General features: G+C 40.9%; 1 protein-coding gene across 1 annotated transcript; it reads right to left on the bottom strand.

Annotated features, from left to right (window-relative positions):
• Nucleotides 1-802: 802 nt before the first annotated feature.
• Nucleotides 803-2,778, bottom strand: LOC139657812 (claudin-23-like). Its single transcript, XM_071535740.1, has one exon. The coding sequence runs from the start codon at nucleotides 2,668-2,670 to the stop codon at nucleotides 1,843-1,845; it is 828 nt and encodes a 275-aa protein (XP_071391841.1). The 5' UTR covers nucleotides 2,671-2,778; the 3' UTR covers nucleotides 803-1,842.
• Nucleotides 2,779-17,140: the final 14,362 nt, after the last annotated feature.

Genomic DNA, 17,140 nt, shown 5'->3' with positions numbered 1-17,140 from the left:
AAAATCAGAGTTTTTTCAGAGAGGTTTTCACATGACAGCAGCGATATAAATAGTGGTATGATATGCAATTCCTGCACCGTCGGTTTAGTCCGCAGTGCCATTACCCATAACTTAAGCCTTACCCTTACCCCTTAACTTAAGGCCTACACTAGAGCCATTTCTTGTGATGCTATCTCCTACCAGCAGCCCTATAAACATGACATAGTTATTATACAACAGTCAGTTTCATTAGATCAGTCTGATTGATCCAAAATGTGTCCCAACTATGCTGATCCCCCATACAGCACAGCCAGTCATTCTCTATTCTTACCATGCCTCTTAATTTGATTTTTCTTGTTTTCTCCTTTTTTTTTTTAAAATTCTTATGTGTACGTACTATTTGGAAGAGAAGTATTGGTAGTTTGGTTGGTTTGGTAACCATTGTATATAAGTCACAAAACCACTAATGACCCAGGCGGAGCCTCTTAATTGGCTACATTACCATCGTAATCACAGTAAATGTGTCTCTCTCAGGTATTATTGATATATTAGAAATCCCTTATATGGTCCAAATATCTGACTTGAGGTGACGTCTCACTTCCTGATTCCTGCATTCCTATCAGGTATAGGCCCATGATGACCCCCTCCCTCCATCACACACACACACACACACACACACACACCACTGCCTTCCTTTGACTAGCTAAAGTCAAAAAGTGTTTTTTTCTTACTGGTGCGAGGCTCGACACCAGGTCCCAGGTAGATTATTACAACTTGGCTCAGCACAGGTGAAACTAAAAGAAATGAGTGCAATCAGTCGTCAGGTGTTTATAAATATAATTCACATTTAATAAACAGCACTTGTATCATAGAGCAAGGAGGGCAATACTGTCCGCCTCTTTACAGGCGGCCTGCTGTCCCACAAGGTTGGCCAGGAATATAAAGTGCATAAGAAAAAGTATTTACATCAAAAAAATAAAAATAAAAAAAGTTTAAAAAGGTAAACTTGTTTTCCTTCAAGACGATGAATATTTACAAAAGGAGATCAGCATCATTTGCAGAATCTAAAAGACAGCTGAGGCAAATTTTGAGTTTTCATCCTTTTCTTCAGATAAGACAGTCACACCTTCACAACAATCTCCTTCCCATTTTACAGCTCTTTACCTTCATACCAATATAATGGCATCACTATCTACACGGCATTACACATCTATAAGGTATTACAATGATGTCATAATTAATCCTAATCAGGCCGAGCCCAAACCGCAGCCATGGTGAGGCTGCTCTGATTTGCTCCATAAAGAGACATTTAACACATTATAATCCATTACAGCTGTATTCCTCACTTCATGTATTACCGCCCCCAGTGAAAAAACACTATCATATTCCTATAGGGGCTTAAAGTGATTCTCTGGCACTCTGTAGTGAGAATATAGAGATCTTATTGTACTTTTTGGCATTTTATCTCCTATGGTATCATTATAATACTCCTCTAGCTTAATATTAGAGGTACTATAACATTCCTATATAAACTTAAAATGATTCTTTATCACTACATTGTGAGTTTATAGTGACCTTAGAGCACTTTATGGTATTTTGTACCTCCTATATTTCTACAGGATAGTATTATAGTTTACAGTTTTGTTGTGGTAGGCTATACTGCATCCATCTAAAATTCATTAGGTTATAGAATTACTATAGCTCTTTTTTCCAAATGGGCAATACTTTCTTTCCCTTTCCCAATTATTTCAGCAAATGTCCCTGCAGGAATCTGTAAATCAAAGTCTCCTTTCTGTCCCGTGGGTTTCCTCTCTCCTCCAGGTGTAGTAGGTCTTCTTGGATATCCCCCCCCCCCCCTCCTCCTCACAGGTCCGCATCGTAGGGTCTGCCGCTGTAGGAGGTGTTGACTGACCGGGCTGCGGGGCTCTTGGCCCGGGGGAAGGACACATCATCCTCCATGGAGTCCTTGGAGTAAGGCACGCTGCTGGCGCTGCTCCTGGACCGGTTCAGGCTCGGCACGTCCACGCGTCTCGGCGGCGGCTTCTGGTGCCTGAACTGGGCGCCCGTCACCTCCTCGAGCGGCCTCTCTCCGCGGTTCTTACCGCCGCAGCAACGGCAGATCCCGATGAACATAACGAAGCCGGCCAGGATCTCAAAAATCCCGCCGATGTAGCCCAGGATGATGCAGAAGCCGACGCGCACGTCCAAGGTCGGGGTCACCGTGGTGACGTCGTTCAGGATGTGTGTGTACCAGGCGATGGGGATGATGGTCATGACGCCGGAGAGGAAGATCAGCAGCCCGCCCAGCCCGGCCACGGTCCACCTGGGCGAGTCCTTCCAGCACCGGACGCCCGGGATGGCCACGGCCAGCCCGATCAGAGTCACGATGAGGGAGGCCACCATCAGCCCCTGGGCGACCTCGATGATCTGGTTGTTGAAGTAGGTGGTGTCGTCCTGGTTGCACACGATCTGCTGGTTGGTGTCGAAGGCCCTGCAGATGTCAAAAATGCCTTGCTGGATGATCAGGTCGGCCGGCTCGTTGGGGATGTTGTGGATGGTCCTCCAGTTGGGAGCCACGGTGGCGGTCAGGTCCAGGATCCAGCCGCAGGGAGAAAGGACCATCCCGAAGATCAGGATGCCCGGGGTGCGCATGGATGTCCGGATCCACTCCTGCGCTGTTCGCCTCGGCATGTCTGCTGTTGTGCTTCTTTGTATTTCCTCCGCAGTGTGCTACTATAAACACGAGAGCCGATGCTTTCCAGCTGGATTGAAGTTTGACAGCCCCGACAGCTGGTCTTAAAAAACGAGTCGGACTGAAACCTGAAGGGGGGCGGGGTCTTACCTGTCCGCCTCTGTCCCAGATAGGACAGGTGTGGCGCGCCGTGTGCAGCGGGGCTGGGTGCGTTTCATCTCCAGCAAAAGCAGGAGGAGGAGAGAGGAGTTTCGACGGGGCTTTTATCATGCAAATGTATCTTTGATGGAAAAAAAAAAGATCAAGACTTTTGTCTGTATTTCAGAAGCAGGATGCGCCTGTGCAAGTTTCAAAACAAGAAGATAAGTTAGCTTATACCGATATGCCTTATTATACCTCATTATAAACTCGCCCAAAAAAACATAGATCATGTCAGTTTTATTCCAAAACTTTTGATTGCCCTAATAAACGATTGGTTTGCCTAAATGGACAAATACTGTTTCAATAACTCAGTCTAATAGGAAAGCTATAGTCACTCTTCGAAGTTAAATCCATGTCTATCATCACGGAGGATAAACAGGCTCATATAGGCTACAACATAACCAACACAACATATGACTAAAGATTTTCAGGCTTTCACCTTCATGATTTAAAAATTACCCAGCAATGTAATTTTTTAAAATAATTTCCTAATGCACATTTTTACAGGCAGACTTTGAAATATTTGGATTTTACCACTTTTATTGTCATTTTCGACTGTTTTATTCTCCTGTAACCTTGTTTTTTTTTTTACTTATGCCTGTCAGTTTTCTAGCTCATCTCACTGGCTTACAAAATGTTTTACTGTCATTAAAAAGCACCCAATAACTCTTTAATGAAGCGTGCTCTACAAATAGTTTATTATTAGTAGCAGTAGCAGCATTGTTCTACAAAAACATGTGCAGCCTGTTACACCTAACATAAGAATGTAATGGGAACTAAAAAGGGGGAATAGCATGAAGAAGGAGCCTATATTTATACATGAACACTTCTAGGCTTATAGGTGATTATTAAACCTTTTCACAGTCTGATGTGAGTCCATAGTCCCATGTTTGTTTGTTTTTTAAATCTAGTCTCATTTAATAGTCCTTCCTTGGGGCTCCGGCTCATGAAAAAAAGTTCCAGTTTAAGTTTTGGAGATCTTCATTTAAAAAAAAAAACTCATGTTGGTTTGAAAATGCCACAGCGGCTGTGTGGGAATGGCTCGGGAAGAATGTAGTTCTGCAGGAAATGTCCATGAGAAATGTGCATGGCCTGAAAACAACTCAAATACCTGTCTGTCTGCCTGTCTCTCTGTCTGTCCATCTGTCTCTCTGTCTGTCTCTGTCACACACTTTCTCTCTCACCCCCTCTTTATCTATCTATATCCATGTCTATCTGTCTCTCTTTTATCTGTCTGTTTCTCTCTGCCTTTCTTTTTCTTTTTGTCTTTATCTGACTGTCAGTTTCTCTCTTTCTCTTCTTACCACTCCATTTTCTATCATCCCGCCCATTTCTGTTTGTTATCGCTCTCTCTCTCTCTCTCATACACACACACACACACACACACACACACTCTCAGGTGCATCCTCAGATATCTCTTTGTGCTTACTATCTCATCTCAGGGAGTATCTTCAATCAAATGCTAACAAGGTTCACTTCTCAGGTGAAAGTTCAGTGTTAAGCACTTTCAGGAGGGGGTGGTGTGTGTGTGTGTGTGTGTGTGTGTGTGTGTTGGGGGGGGGGGGGAGGGAGGTTATCACTTATAGAGGAGCTGCCTCTCTCATCCTACTCAACAATGATGCCCAAAACCAAACAACTCTCATGACATCACCAGGCAGCTTGCACAGACTCTGAAAGGGGCAACGAAATTCTCTGCAAGGGAAACATCTGCTGGTCTCTCCTGGTGGCTCAGTGGGAAAAACACCTTTGAATGCAACATCTTGGGTTCGACTCTGACATCGTTTCTATCTTTTTCACTGTGAACTGTCTAATAAAGAAGACATGCCCTAAAAATTATCTTTAAAAGGGCATTTCCCCAGAATTGCTAGGCGGGTTCGAAAGGAAGACATTTCTGAAATTTCTGTTTTTAAAAGCCTAATTTCTGGTGAGTTTCTGGAGAACTTTGAAATGTCAAATAGGAGCATACCAAAGTTGTTTCTTTGTTTATCAAAATAGTTTCCATTTCCAGAAACTGTGAAAAATATATTTCCATACATGATAACCAAGCACCAGTATTAGTATTCCTGGATAATGTTACTCAGTCTACTATACAAAATACCTAGTGTTGGTATTCACATGTCGATGATCACGGCTGTTCCCTTTATATTAGTCAAACCCCAGCCTGTCTCTCTGCTGCATTGCATTCTGGTCTCTCTCCTGCTCCTGTGGGTGGAGAAACTGGTCTCTCTCCTCTTCTCCGATGGATTTCTCCCTGTATGATTGTTGAACGTCTCTCGGTGCAAAATGGCGGCTCTAGAAAGAAGAAGCCCTCGCTCTTTGATTCTGAGGGACTGACACCAAAACCTGACGTTTACCGCTGAGGTTTTACATCCTGAAACATTTTCTCATATCAAACTCCACTGGAGCTGCTGGGAAACATGTGGAGGTGATGTCACCTCGTCTACGATTGGCCGGTTATCCACCAAGAAGAGAATCACAACAAACTACTGAATGGGACCAGAAATGCAAAAGTCAAGTCAAAAAGCCAATAGCTGTTTTTGTAAGTGTTTAAGTGTTTTACGGTGGATTTTTCCTTTAAATATGTGAAGTGTAAATAAACATATTTGGGTCCTTGGCTGTAAAAATTCAAGAACCCCCGCATTAAACCGCATAAACACACAAAGCTGAAGGAAGCATTAGAGGAATGTCGGCCAACCAGATCACACTTTACTCCTGCCATGACACCACTGTCTCACCTGAGCATTCCTCAACCTGAGTCACAGGTGTGCCGGTTGTCTTTTGTAATCAGCTGTGTCATCATTACCTTTTCATTCAGTCATACTGCATCAAACCTTGTACATTTCCACACTGTGTATCTTCCTTTCCTGTTAGCATTAAAAATAATAATAATAATGACAATAATAAAGTTACAAAGTGATTTACATTCAAAGACAAAAACAACAAAAAGAGAATGACAATTGGACTACAAACAAATCAATACAATTAAAAATCATGATGTTAGCAGTTAAAAGTATATAAAAATTAGTTTTAAAAGTTTTTTTTCACTGTGAAGCACTTTGTAACTTTTTTTTTGAAAAGTGCTATACAAATTATTAAATAAGTTTTTCATTATTATTTCATATTTGCTCAAGTGAGAAAATTATGAGGCCCTGATTGCTGATGTTTTAATAACATTAGCTCCCTGTTGGCCAAGATTAGCACTCCCAGTACCAATAAAGAAAAGAAAGGTGAAATAGGATGCCCGGCCTCTTTAAAGTATCTCGCTATATGATTTTTCATATTCTCCCTCTTGATAAAGCATCTGTGTTAAGTTCTCTGTTGTTTAAAAGAATGTTAACTTTAATGATATGTTTTTGGATTATTCTTCAATGTATGGTGTTTCTACGGTGTTTCTACTGTGTGTGGCCTGACAGGTTTAAAGCCTCATTGTTGACTCTTTGACATGTGACCTGTTTTCTGCTTGGTCCAACAAAGTTGCTGTTTTGACTGAAGTGACCACTTCAGAAAGGTATTTAAAGGTTCGGTTTCAATCAGGAGAGACTAAGTGAAGGATGAATGACAAGCTTTTATTGCATGGTTGAAATTATTGAAGAGTCTAGAATTTACAGAAAGAAAATTTCGCACAAACAGCAGCACTGAAAGGACGAAGGCAGGAGAGCAAGGAACAGTTTGAATTCTGGCAGCAGCAGGATGATTGGTTCTCAGAACACGCGGAGAGATGCGATTGGTTGAATACAAATAGCAGAACAGCAAATGACAGCTGACAGCGTGGGAAAGTTGACACTCTACAAACCAAAACTGTAAGACTAGAGAGAGAGAGAGAGAGAGAGAGTGTGTGTGTGTGTGTAGTCTTCCTGATTGAACTTTGTCTGTAGCTTCATAAGTAATATTCTTCTGAACAAAATAACCATAAAACAACCAAAATACAGTATATCAGTGCGGTGGTTGATAGGATTGTTGATCAATACCAACGACTCATTACTTCACCAGGTGCTGAGATTTCTGGGTTTCAGATCACTCATTTTCCGGCCTCGTGACACTCACCTCATGTCCTCCCCACCTACTTACATTTTCAACGGCACGCAACACATTTCAGCTACGAAAACTAAAAAGCCTCGTTCTCAAGCCAGAAAAACAAACGACAAAGCAGATTTATTATTCCAGTATTCAGCATGGTGATATATCACCTTTCACTAGACGTTTCTGTTAGATCCCTGCTCTGATTAGCTAGCTCACTGCACTCTGTTAAAAAATGTGACTTTATCGTTTGTGAGATCAATGTCGACGTGCTGCCTATAATAATATCACTCAAAAATATCAAAGAGCCATGATGGCCTTCATCAGATCAATTCATACATGCATGACACAAGCATGTATAGCATTGGGTTAACACAGGTGACAGACAGGTTGATCACAGGTAGCCAGAACACGATCAAGGTGAACGTCACCCAATAAGAAGATGGAGCGTAAAGGTGAGCTGAGGCAGGCTGCCACAGGGAAAACACTGTCAGTTCTGTTTGTGTCAAGTACAGATGATCTGTCCATGTTGGTAAAATTTACATTGTTTGCAAATAGACGTAGTATTGTTGCAGTATTTATAATGCAGGTCACAGCACAATCAATTTCATAGGCGGTGGATAATGTACATGGATACAGATGAGCTGTTTAGAAAGTGTGATATTTCCCATTACTTTTTGAATGTCTATCTATTAAAAGGTATAATATGTAACATTTCCGCATTGAAATATCTAAAAACGACTAGACCTATGTTATATATTTTTTTGAGTTGTGTACTTACATTATCCCAAATGGTTCCAACAATGTTCAAACCCAGAGAAATGCGTAATTTTATTCAAGGTAACGGTGCGTTTCATTTGGTCGCCTGTCAATGGCGTCATATCCCCTTTACCCCCTAACTTCCTGTCATGGCGTCATATCCCCTTTACCCCCTAACTTCCTGTCATGGCGTCATATCCCCTTTACCCCCTAACTTCCTGTCAATGGCGTCATATCCCCTTTACCCCCTAACTTCCTGTCATGGCGTCATATCCCCTTTACCCCCTTACTTCCTGTCATGGCGTCATATCCCCTTTACCCCCTAACTTCCTGTCATGATGTCATATCCCCTTTACCCCCTTACTTCCTGTCATGATGTCATATCCCCTTTACCCCCTAACTTCCGGGGAAACACGGGAAACACCAGATGATCCGTCAGAGAGTGAGGAAGGAAGTCGGCCAACTAGCTAGCTAGCCGCTCTGTTGTTTTTTTCATTCTGTTGTTTTTATCGCTCACTGTGACGGATCACGATTATTCATTCCCGTTTGCTGTGTTCTGTCGCCGAAGCTGTCCCCGTAAAAAAAACTCCCATGATCCCACGCTACTTCACGACGTCATCAAACTACGTCTTTTGTTATTGTAATGATTGAGAGACCCCTAGCGGCAGAAATTACATACTGTGCTTTTAACTATGTTACTGAAAAACAAAAAAAAATAGCCCACATCATGTTTTTTCCATCACCTGACATAATAAGTGATCAGTTAAATGCAGCGGTTCTGAAGAAGACTCAGTTTGGCTGATGTGCACCAACGCTCCAATGTTCACCATCAAGAAGAAGGCGTACAAATGCAAATGGTTCCAAAATCCTGTCAGTCTATATCAACAGTTAAGTGAATCAGTTCTAATTGATTGACTGAAAATAGGTTAAGTCCAGACAAAAATAAACATCAAGTCAGTTGTGAGGTGCAAGTGATTCCACAGTTTGTGTTCTAGTCCAATTTCAGATTAAGGAAGTAAAACCTCACAAGCTGAAACACTTTACTGAAGGATGTCTGCCTCCATCTAGTGGCTCATTAGTGTAACTGCTATAATATTCTGCTGGTGAAATGACTGAACTGTGAAATGTGGGATATAAAGATTAAGTTTATCATTCAATATCTGCAATATTTTAAAAATATAGAAGTCTATAAATAAACAAATGTATTCATTATTTATTTTGATGCAGTTTCTATTATAATTTATTCGTTTTGAAGAATTGAAAAAGTTTGCTGACCGGTTTATACACATTGCCAATGTTCAGCTCAAGAGTTTTGTATTAAGACAAATGTTTATATGTACTGATGATCTATCTGTCTGTCTGTCTATTTTTGGGGTAAAGTGAACATAGGCCTACTGTTTTTTTCCCCCATGGTGCAGCTGAAGGCATTACGAGGCAAATTCAGGTCAGTCAGTCAGTCAGGTAACGCTTAATGAGATGGCCTCTAGAGGGCGTCTTTGACTAAGAGATGGCCTGTCGCCTATGGGCTAAATGCCACAATAGCTGTGTCCCATTTCCGGGGCCGCCTCCTTCGAAGGACGCAGCCCATGTAGGAGGTGTGGCCTACGAAGGACCGCAGGCTAGGCTGGACCTGCGGCAACTGCCCAGAATGGGACGGTCTACACAGAGCCATGGAGTTAGAAAGAGGATTCCTCATTACGTCATAGCGAGTCCCCGCCCCTACGCTCCAGACACTAAACAGCTGTAAATACCTGGAGCGCACTACGCTACGCAACACTTTGTGCTAACAAAACATAAAAAATGGAACTGAACAATCTTACGATTATTTTTTTTAGTATTTGATTTACCTGATAGTAGAGGAAATGGGGAGACTAGAAGGAGGCTAGAAGTCAAGTGTCATTTAAAGCTTTATGCATAACAGCTAACTTTTAGCTAGCGGCTGTGTGGCAGTTTCCACTAAACCTTGGCAACTTAATGTAATTTTATACTAGAAAATGTTTTAGTTAAGTTTTAGTCATGGTTTAGTAACATTTAAATAATAATTCTAGTCATTAATCAAATACAGTAGTAGGCCTATTGAATAACAGCACAGTAGCACAAATACTGGTTGTCACAATCATAAAATCACTGAGGTAGGAGACACATATATATTTGATGTGGTGACACACACATAAAAGATGATTTTATGATTGTATATACTGTATATGTATATATATATATACATATATATAGCAGTGACACTTCTCTCTCTATATATATATATAGAGAAAGCGAGAAGTGTTGCTGGTTACCAGTCTCACTTTGACAGATGTTTCTCCGGCTGAAGGTTACATGTCCCACAATGACAAGTGAAGTTTAACAAGTTTACTGGTTGAACAAGTTTACTCCCTCGCTTCATCGATTCCACCATTTCGAGAATTTTTTTCAGGAATAGGAGGGGGAGAACGCCGCTTTTAAACAGCGAGGGAGGAGACAAGATAGTTTAAAAAATCAGCAACACAGCTGCTGCTGTGTGGATGTTGGTTCACATAATTATGTCTCAAGGAAATTTCCACATAGCACACGTTATTTTAAGGATTGGTTATAGGGTCTGAAATTGCTTACTGCAGGTTTAAAGTTTGGGTTACAGGCAACTGAAACAACTTGGTTAAGGTTATGGACTTGAAATAAACTCAAACTAGAAAGGGTCATTATTTCAGACAACGTAAACAAAAACAGCCGTGTTTGCAGCTGCTGCAGCGACTGCTTCACTCTGGCTGAGGGAAAAGGAGCGATGGCTGCTGGGAGCGGATCGTACCGGATTATTTAGAGAAGCTGATTGGACGGCAAACCTCAGAATGAGACGTGACATTTGTACTTCCTCACTAATGTCAACACATCGCATTCACACCTGGCTGAGATCATCCAATCCATTCACTGAAAAACCCCCCACATACATTGGATTTACTCGATTGTGGACATTGGTTGCACATGAATTGTTCTGCTTTGGCAGCACACATTTATGTTGCTTCAGCACATAAATTATATGCAAGCCCCGTTGCTCCTCCTGCCCTGTTGGACATTATCAGCTGTAGCTGCAAAGCTGGGTTAAAGCCATGAACGGCAGCAAAGTGCAGCTGCAGGCCTGGCTTGTACCAGCTACTGCTTCTGCAAAGGCTACGATAGTACATGTTGCAACACACTCACACACTCACAGCAAGAAGAGCAAGACAACAAGAATGTAGAGTCTGGAGAAGATGAAGACAGAGCAGACGATGAGGATATGGTTTATAACAGTGCAGAGTAGTAGAAGTGCAAGGCGCTCTTGCTTGATGAAAGTTTTACAGTTGTAACGCGTTGTGTAACTAGTGCACATAGAGTTTTCTGCTCTGATAATTTTGGGTATACTTGTGTTTTAAAACCTGTTCCAGGACTCGTGTTCTACCTGTTAAACATTTTTTACTTGTATTATACTCCCTTCTCTCTTTCTTTTGGAGGATATTGTTTAGCCATAGTCATATTATTCTAGTTTGGTATGGTACTTGCCTTTGTTACCTCCAATACCCAATTGTGAGTCACCTCAGAGTGTAATGGTCTGTGAATTAAAATGTACATGTTCTGCATCGTTTGGATAATTGTGTTCATAACTATCCTACAATTTATAACCGAGTTGAAGTTATTTAAATTACTTCAAATACATAAGTTATCTGTCCAATCCAATCTATTCAGCGTCCTCTAAAACTAACCTCAAAATCGACTCTAAATTAATCAAAATCAGCCCACCGGGAGTTGAAATATGGCCACTTCTGATTTAAACGGACATTTTGAATTTTGAAAATGTCAGAAATGGATAACAGCAAAACTACTCCAATATTGTCCAAATCGGCCAAGCAGTTGCTGAAATATTGTCCATATAGGTGATTATGCTAATTAATGCTAATTATGCAAATTGTCCAACATATATAACATGTTAGCATCCGGCAGTTTCTAAATGCTGAGGACCCATACTGTACATTTCTTTTGGGTACTCAACATTTCCGGGTTCACATTGCTGGCAAGTAGACTATTAATCTAATACTTGTTTTGGTCACTTTACTCCAACATAATTCAGTCACTTTAACATAATTCAGTCATCGTATTTTAACATTCATCTATTATTTCCGCTACATGTTTTGAATGTTAATCTAACACAATTTAGTCAAACTATTGTTGCATCATTCTCTTCAATTGTAATGGTTTTAGTTAGTAAAAAATTACCCACTTCTTACATTTATTAAAAACTAGAAACACATTCTTGTATTGTAGACTGAACATTGGTACGTGTAATGTGTTCATGTTACATAAATACACAACTGTCTTACCAAATGGTCAGAAGAACCTCTTTAACAACTCATAAAAAAAAAAGAAAAGAAAAAGAAAGCACCTCAGAAAAAGCCATGGGAAAATGGTAAGGATAATTCAACAATAAGGCAATGTATATTAAAGCAATTATATTTGTCAAAAAAGTGTTTTGTAGAAAACTACAAAAAAAAACACTAGCCTCTGTGCAGGAATAGCACAGAGGCTAGTGTTATTGATTTGGATTGATAGGGCTAACCAGCACAAAAAAGTACTTGCAAATAATTAAATAATACAAGTGCTTCATTTAACTCACGAGAGATATACACTATTGCCTGGCAATTGAAGTTTAGGCATACCTCAAGCATTTCAATTTTGAAACTATTTTCAAGTACACATAAAACATCAGCGGTAAACGACAGGTTTTGGTATCAGTTCCTCAGAATGAATGTTTTTATTCATCAATTATCAATCAATCATGATCGATCACATCAACAGAGTAGATTATATGGGATATGTGGCTGAGGAGTCCTGATGTCCCGGAAGAGGAAGGTCTCTGTTGCTCGCTGTCTGTCCACAGCAGGGAAGATGTTTGTCATCCACAGGTTTCAGATGAGAGTCAGGTGGCTGAAATGTCAGGAATGGGTGGAGGTGTCCTGTGGCAAATATTAGAGGCATGGCACAGTGGCAGGAACCTGCCCAGTGTTTGAAACCTCATAGTATTCACACTTAATATATTAAGTGTGACGTTACACGAGTGCGTCGTGCGTTTCCACTGCATAGTATGTGTTGGATACTAAAGTGGCGAGAACGGCCCGGTCTCGGCGTCCGCCCTCACAGACGCCCGCCAAGTCCACAAGGGGTGGAAATCGACACCTGAACCAGGCTCTTCTGGTGTCGCCGGGTCCCGATGTGCTCCGCGGTCCCTATCGTCGTGCGACCTCCTCCCCCCCCGGCCGGGAAGGGAGCAGACAACCGCGTGTCAGGAGGTAACAGGACGTCCCGAGCCAGGATCACTTGTGTGTACAGCGTGCGGTACACACTGTACCATGTAGAAGGTACTACATTTGTATCTGGCTCCAAACACTGGGCCGGTTTCTCAATAAAGAGGCGGGGTTAATTATTTCTCCTCCTTTCGTTTCTTTTCCTCCTTTCGTTTCTTTTCCTTCTCCAGTTTCTTCAGCGCCTTCTCCCGCTGCTTTGCTCTCCACTCGTCCTCCTTCTTCTGCCTGCTCTCTTCTTTTTTCACCAGTTCATCCTTCTCTTCATTCCACTTCTGATACATCTTTTTGACGTGTTTGCAACCTTTCTTTAGCAACAGTATAGGCTGCCCTGAACAAACTAGCTGTCTCCTTAAACATACTGGAGCTGAGTTCTGCAACTTTCTTCGGAAGCACGTTGTTTTCTTTGAGCTCTGCTATTTCAACAGCTCATTTATGAGCAATACTGTCGCAGTGTTTATAAATATTTTTGCGCAACTGCTTTTGACAACACGGTTTCACGGCAGTGAGTGTAAGTGTAAACCACATTTCAATTTTTAACAAACATTTTTCTTATTTAACCATGATCAAACCATTTCTCTAACCTTAACCAAGTTGTTTTAGTTGCCAAAACATACCTTTTCAAATTTGTGGTGGAGTTTGTGAAATAGTCCCAAAAATGTAATCTATTGATTTGTGTTCATGGACACTATTTTGCCATTTTTTTCGTGAAATGAACACGACCTAAAAAACCTGCCTCCACCACGACCTGAATTACGTTCCTCCACCACAAATTTGAAAACGTAGACTAAATTTTGGCGAATAAAACTACTTGTGTTATGGTTATGGTTAGGCAACTAAAACAACTTAGTTAAGGTTAGAGAAATGGTTTGGTCATGGTTAAATAAGAACGTTCGTTAAAAATGTAAATGTGGCTTACGGTTGAAATGTACTTTGAACACGCTGGGGATCGAACCCCGGTCTTTGGCATCGTATACGCCCATCCACCACCCTGACCACAACGCCCTGACTGGCCACTGTTTTATTTCAATGTCACACTACTTTCTGAGTCCCGACTGATAGAAAAAAAAAACATGTTGCAGGCACAAAAGATACTTCCAATTGAAATACATTAGTTTGAAAGTCGTGCTGAGTGTCACGAAAAAAATGGAAAAATCGTGTCCATGTACACGAATCAATAGATTAAATTTCGTAACTATTTCACGAACTGCCGTGAGACCGGGTTGCTTTTGAACAGAGCTACTTACAGTTCCATTGATCCAGGCATCCGCCAAACGCACTCCAAACTTTTTCTCAGAAAGTAAGAGAGTCTTGGCTTCCTTACAGACAAGGCATCCAAGACCATCCTCCTTTGCAAACAGCCAAGGGTTTCTTTCCTTCCAGGATCTCCACTGATTGCGTCCCCATTTCTGTGGCGGTCGTTCCGTTGTAGCAGCCCCTGCCTCCTCATCCGGCTCCTCTTCTGAACTTTGCAGGTGTGTGGTGGTCCCACATTCAGCAGCATCAGGTCTGGTAGCAAAGCTAGCATCCTCTGTAGCAGCAAAGCTAGTACTAGCTGTAACCAGGGTTCGTACAGTCATGAAAAACCTGGAAAAGTCATTGAAATTTAAAATGCAATTTGCAGGCCCTGGAAAAGTTATGGAAAATAATATTTTTGGAAGTCATGGAAACGTAAATTGGCACGTAACCATCGCGCCATTTCGGTGGTGTGAGAAGTTAGTTCAGTCTGGATCAGTCTGTTTACATGCTCGCCCACTACAGCTGCTTTCTGCTAACGTAGCAGTTAGCAAACTAGCTTTGCCGACAATATGCCAGGCAAGTGCAGCTTCAACAACAGAAGGCTTTTTAAGGAAAAGTACCAAGTATGGCTGGCAAAAGACACTGACCCAAGACGTGCTGCACATAAACTGTGCTGTAAAACCTTCGATATGTTGAATATGGGAGAGGCTGCGCTTACTAGCCACGTGAAGGGGGAAAAGCACAAGACGCAGCCGCTGTTGCAGGCAGCGCAATTCCTATCAGTGATTTCATGCAGTTTTCTCTTGTTAGCCAGTTTGCTTTTTAATTTATTGTAAATATTCAGCAACATACTGCCCAATAGATGGTGGTGTGTTTGATTTAGTTTCAGACTAGTAGTCTGCTTTACTCTAAGGCCTATACCTGTTGCCCTTTGATTTCATGCTTCTGACCAGTCTATACTGATTTGTTATGCAATTAAGCAGTGTGCCACCAACATTGGACTAAAAAAGTTTACCCCTCTTTTCTTCTTCTAATATTGCGCATTAACATAAGGTTGACACAAATGGCATATATTAATCTATTTTGTAAATGAATTTTTGAAAACGATTATGCCTCCAACTAATGTCCTTTATGATTTTGTTTTTTGTGTGTTAAAATACATTTTATATGATCAAAAAAATAAACTTTATGCTGTTAATTAACTGTGAGGTATGTTACTTAAGAGTATACTACTGTGTGTCTGTGATTCAGGGTTTTGTCTTGTAGAGGTCTGAGTCTGAGTTCTGACATTCTACCGGTTTTACCTCTTAGTACTAGACAGCAACTCGAAGATGTATGTTATACCTGTACTTTATGACTAGTCTAATAAAGTTCTCCCAAAGCAAGAAACCAAGAAACTTGAACCTGTGATGTTATCAAGATGTAAAACAGAGATTCAGTGAAAACAGTGTCATTTCAGTGTCATCAGGCTTTCACCAACATAGAAAGGGATACACTAAAATGACATGCAGCTGTAGCTTCACTAGTAAGAAGTGTAGTATGTTAATTAGAGAGGAAGAAAAACCACCTAGATGCTCACACTGAATAGACCTGGCAGGCAGCAAAGCAATACAGAGGCATTCTGCTAGGCACCAAAGTGGCACATTGGGCTTTTTAGGCAGCCATTAGGGAAGCCATTGTTGAGGCTGACTTGAAAGCTGTTATTATTCGTCTACCTATGAGGCTGAGGCGTCGTTTTTCTGCTTTGCTTCCTGGAAGATAGCACCTGTCACCTAGCATTCTTTAGGCTGTCTGGAATCTAGCTACTATCAATTTGCTACCCTGCAGACAACCAGTATTGTTTAAAATCAGTGCAGTGATATTCAGGCCTTGACATTTATAGCAGTCCCATCATTTGAATTATTGCAAGCAATAAAGACGACAAAGACAACTTCTCACCTCCAAGTCTCTTTATTAAAACAATAAACAATAACAGTTTAAGAAATTAATATTTAGTTAAAAATCGTTTTAAGTGGAGTTACATAAAAAAAAACATCCAGAACAATAATAATAATAATAATAATAAGTAAGAACGAAGCAAGCAAACTAATAATAAAAGGAACCAATAATAAAGGAACTAATGACGGAACCATCAACTGAGAGGAAACGCGTGTGTGTGTGTGTGTGTGTGTGTGTGCAGCAGTCTCTCGGTGTGTGTGTGTGTGTGTGTGTGTTGCAGTCAGTTGTCTTGGCCTTCTTGCCAATCATCATCTGCAAGGAGGAGGGGCTGGAGCTCCGACACTGTCACCACTGAGCGCCGACCGGAGGGAAGGGCCCCCTCCTGGCCTTCTGGCCAATCATCATCTGCGAGGATACCCAATTGAGAGATGAATGCATTTATTATGTATTATATATGTTAGGATATCTTTTAAAAAACGAAATAACACCAAAATATACATTTTAACAAGTTTAATTATACACATTCATCAATATTCATATCATCGCATTTATTCACACCAGTATTTTTCCGTAGAGAAATTCATTCAACATAACTCAGAACAAGAAAATAACAATTTTAAGTATCTTATTTGATTATTATTATTACTGATTTGATTATTAACATTTTATTTTAACATTTATAACACATTTCTATATATACAAATACAAAAAATAATTGAAAAAGCTGGAAACGAGCTGAACTAAAACAAAAAAGAAAGAGCCAAAAAACGAAATTTAGGCTATAGAACCATAAAACAATCATATAATACTAACTTTATATTAACTATTTACATCAAAAGCGTGCTTGGCTATTCAAGCTTCACAGTCCACGCAAGTGACCTCTGTTCTCCTCGCACAGTTCCCACACACGGGTTTGTGGCATTTGCAGCAGGTGTTAAGAGGGTTTTGTTTAGACTGCAGCTTCTCCGGACCTGGCACTGCCTCCGTTTTTGCCGTC

This window comes from Centroberyx affinis, unplaced genomic scaffold, assembly GCF_046629955.1.
Source record: "Centroberyx affinis isolate AG114_WGS23_722 - 3 ecotype Tasmania unplaced genomic scaffold, CSIRO-AGI_Caff_v1 ptg002763l_1, whole genome shotgun sequence".
NCBI classification, from domain to species: domain Eukaryota; kingdom Metazoa; phylum Chordata; class Actinopteri; order Beryciformes; family Berycidae; genus Centroberyx; species Centroberyx affinis.
The sequence above is the reverse complement of the archived record's forward strand: the minus strand, read 5'-3'. Positions and strand labels throughout refer to the sequence as shown.

What these genes read in the sequence shown, in the direction of transcription:
- LOC139657812 (XM_071535740.1), bottom strand. Translation starts at nt 2,670, where the DNA reads ATGCCGAGGCGAACAGCGCAGGAGTGGATCCGGACATCCATGCGCACC.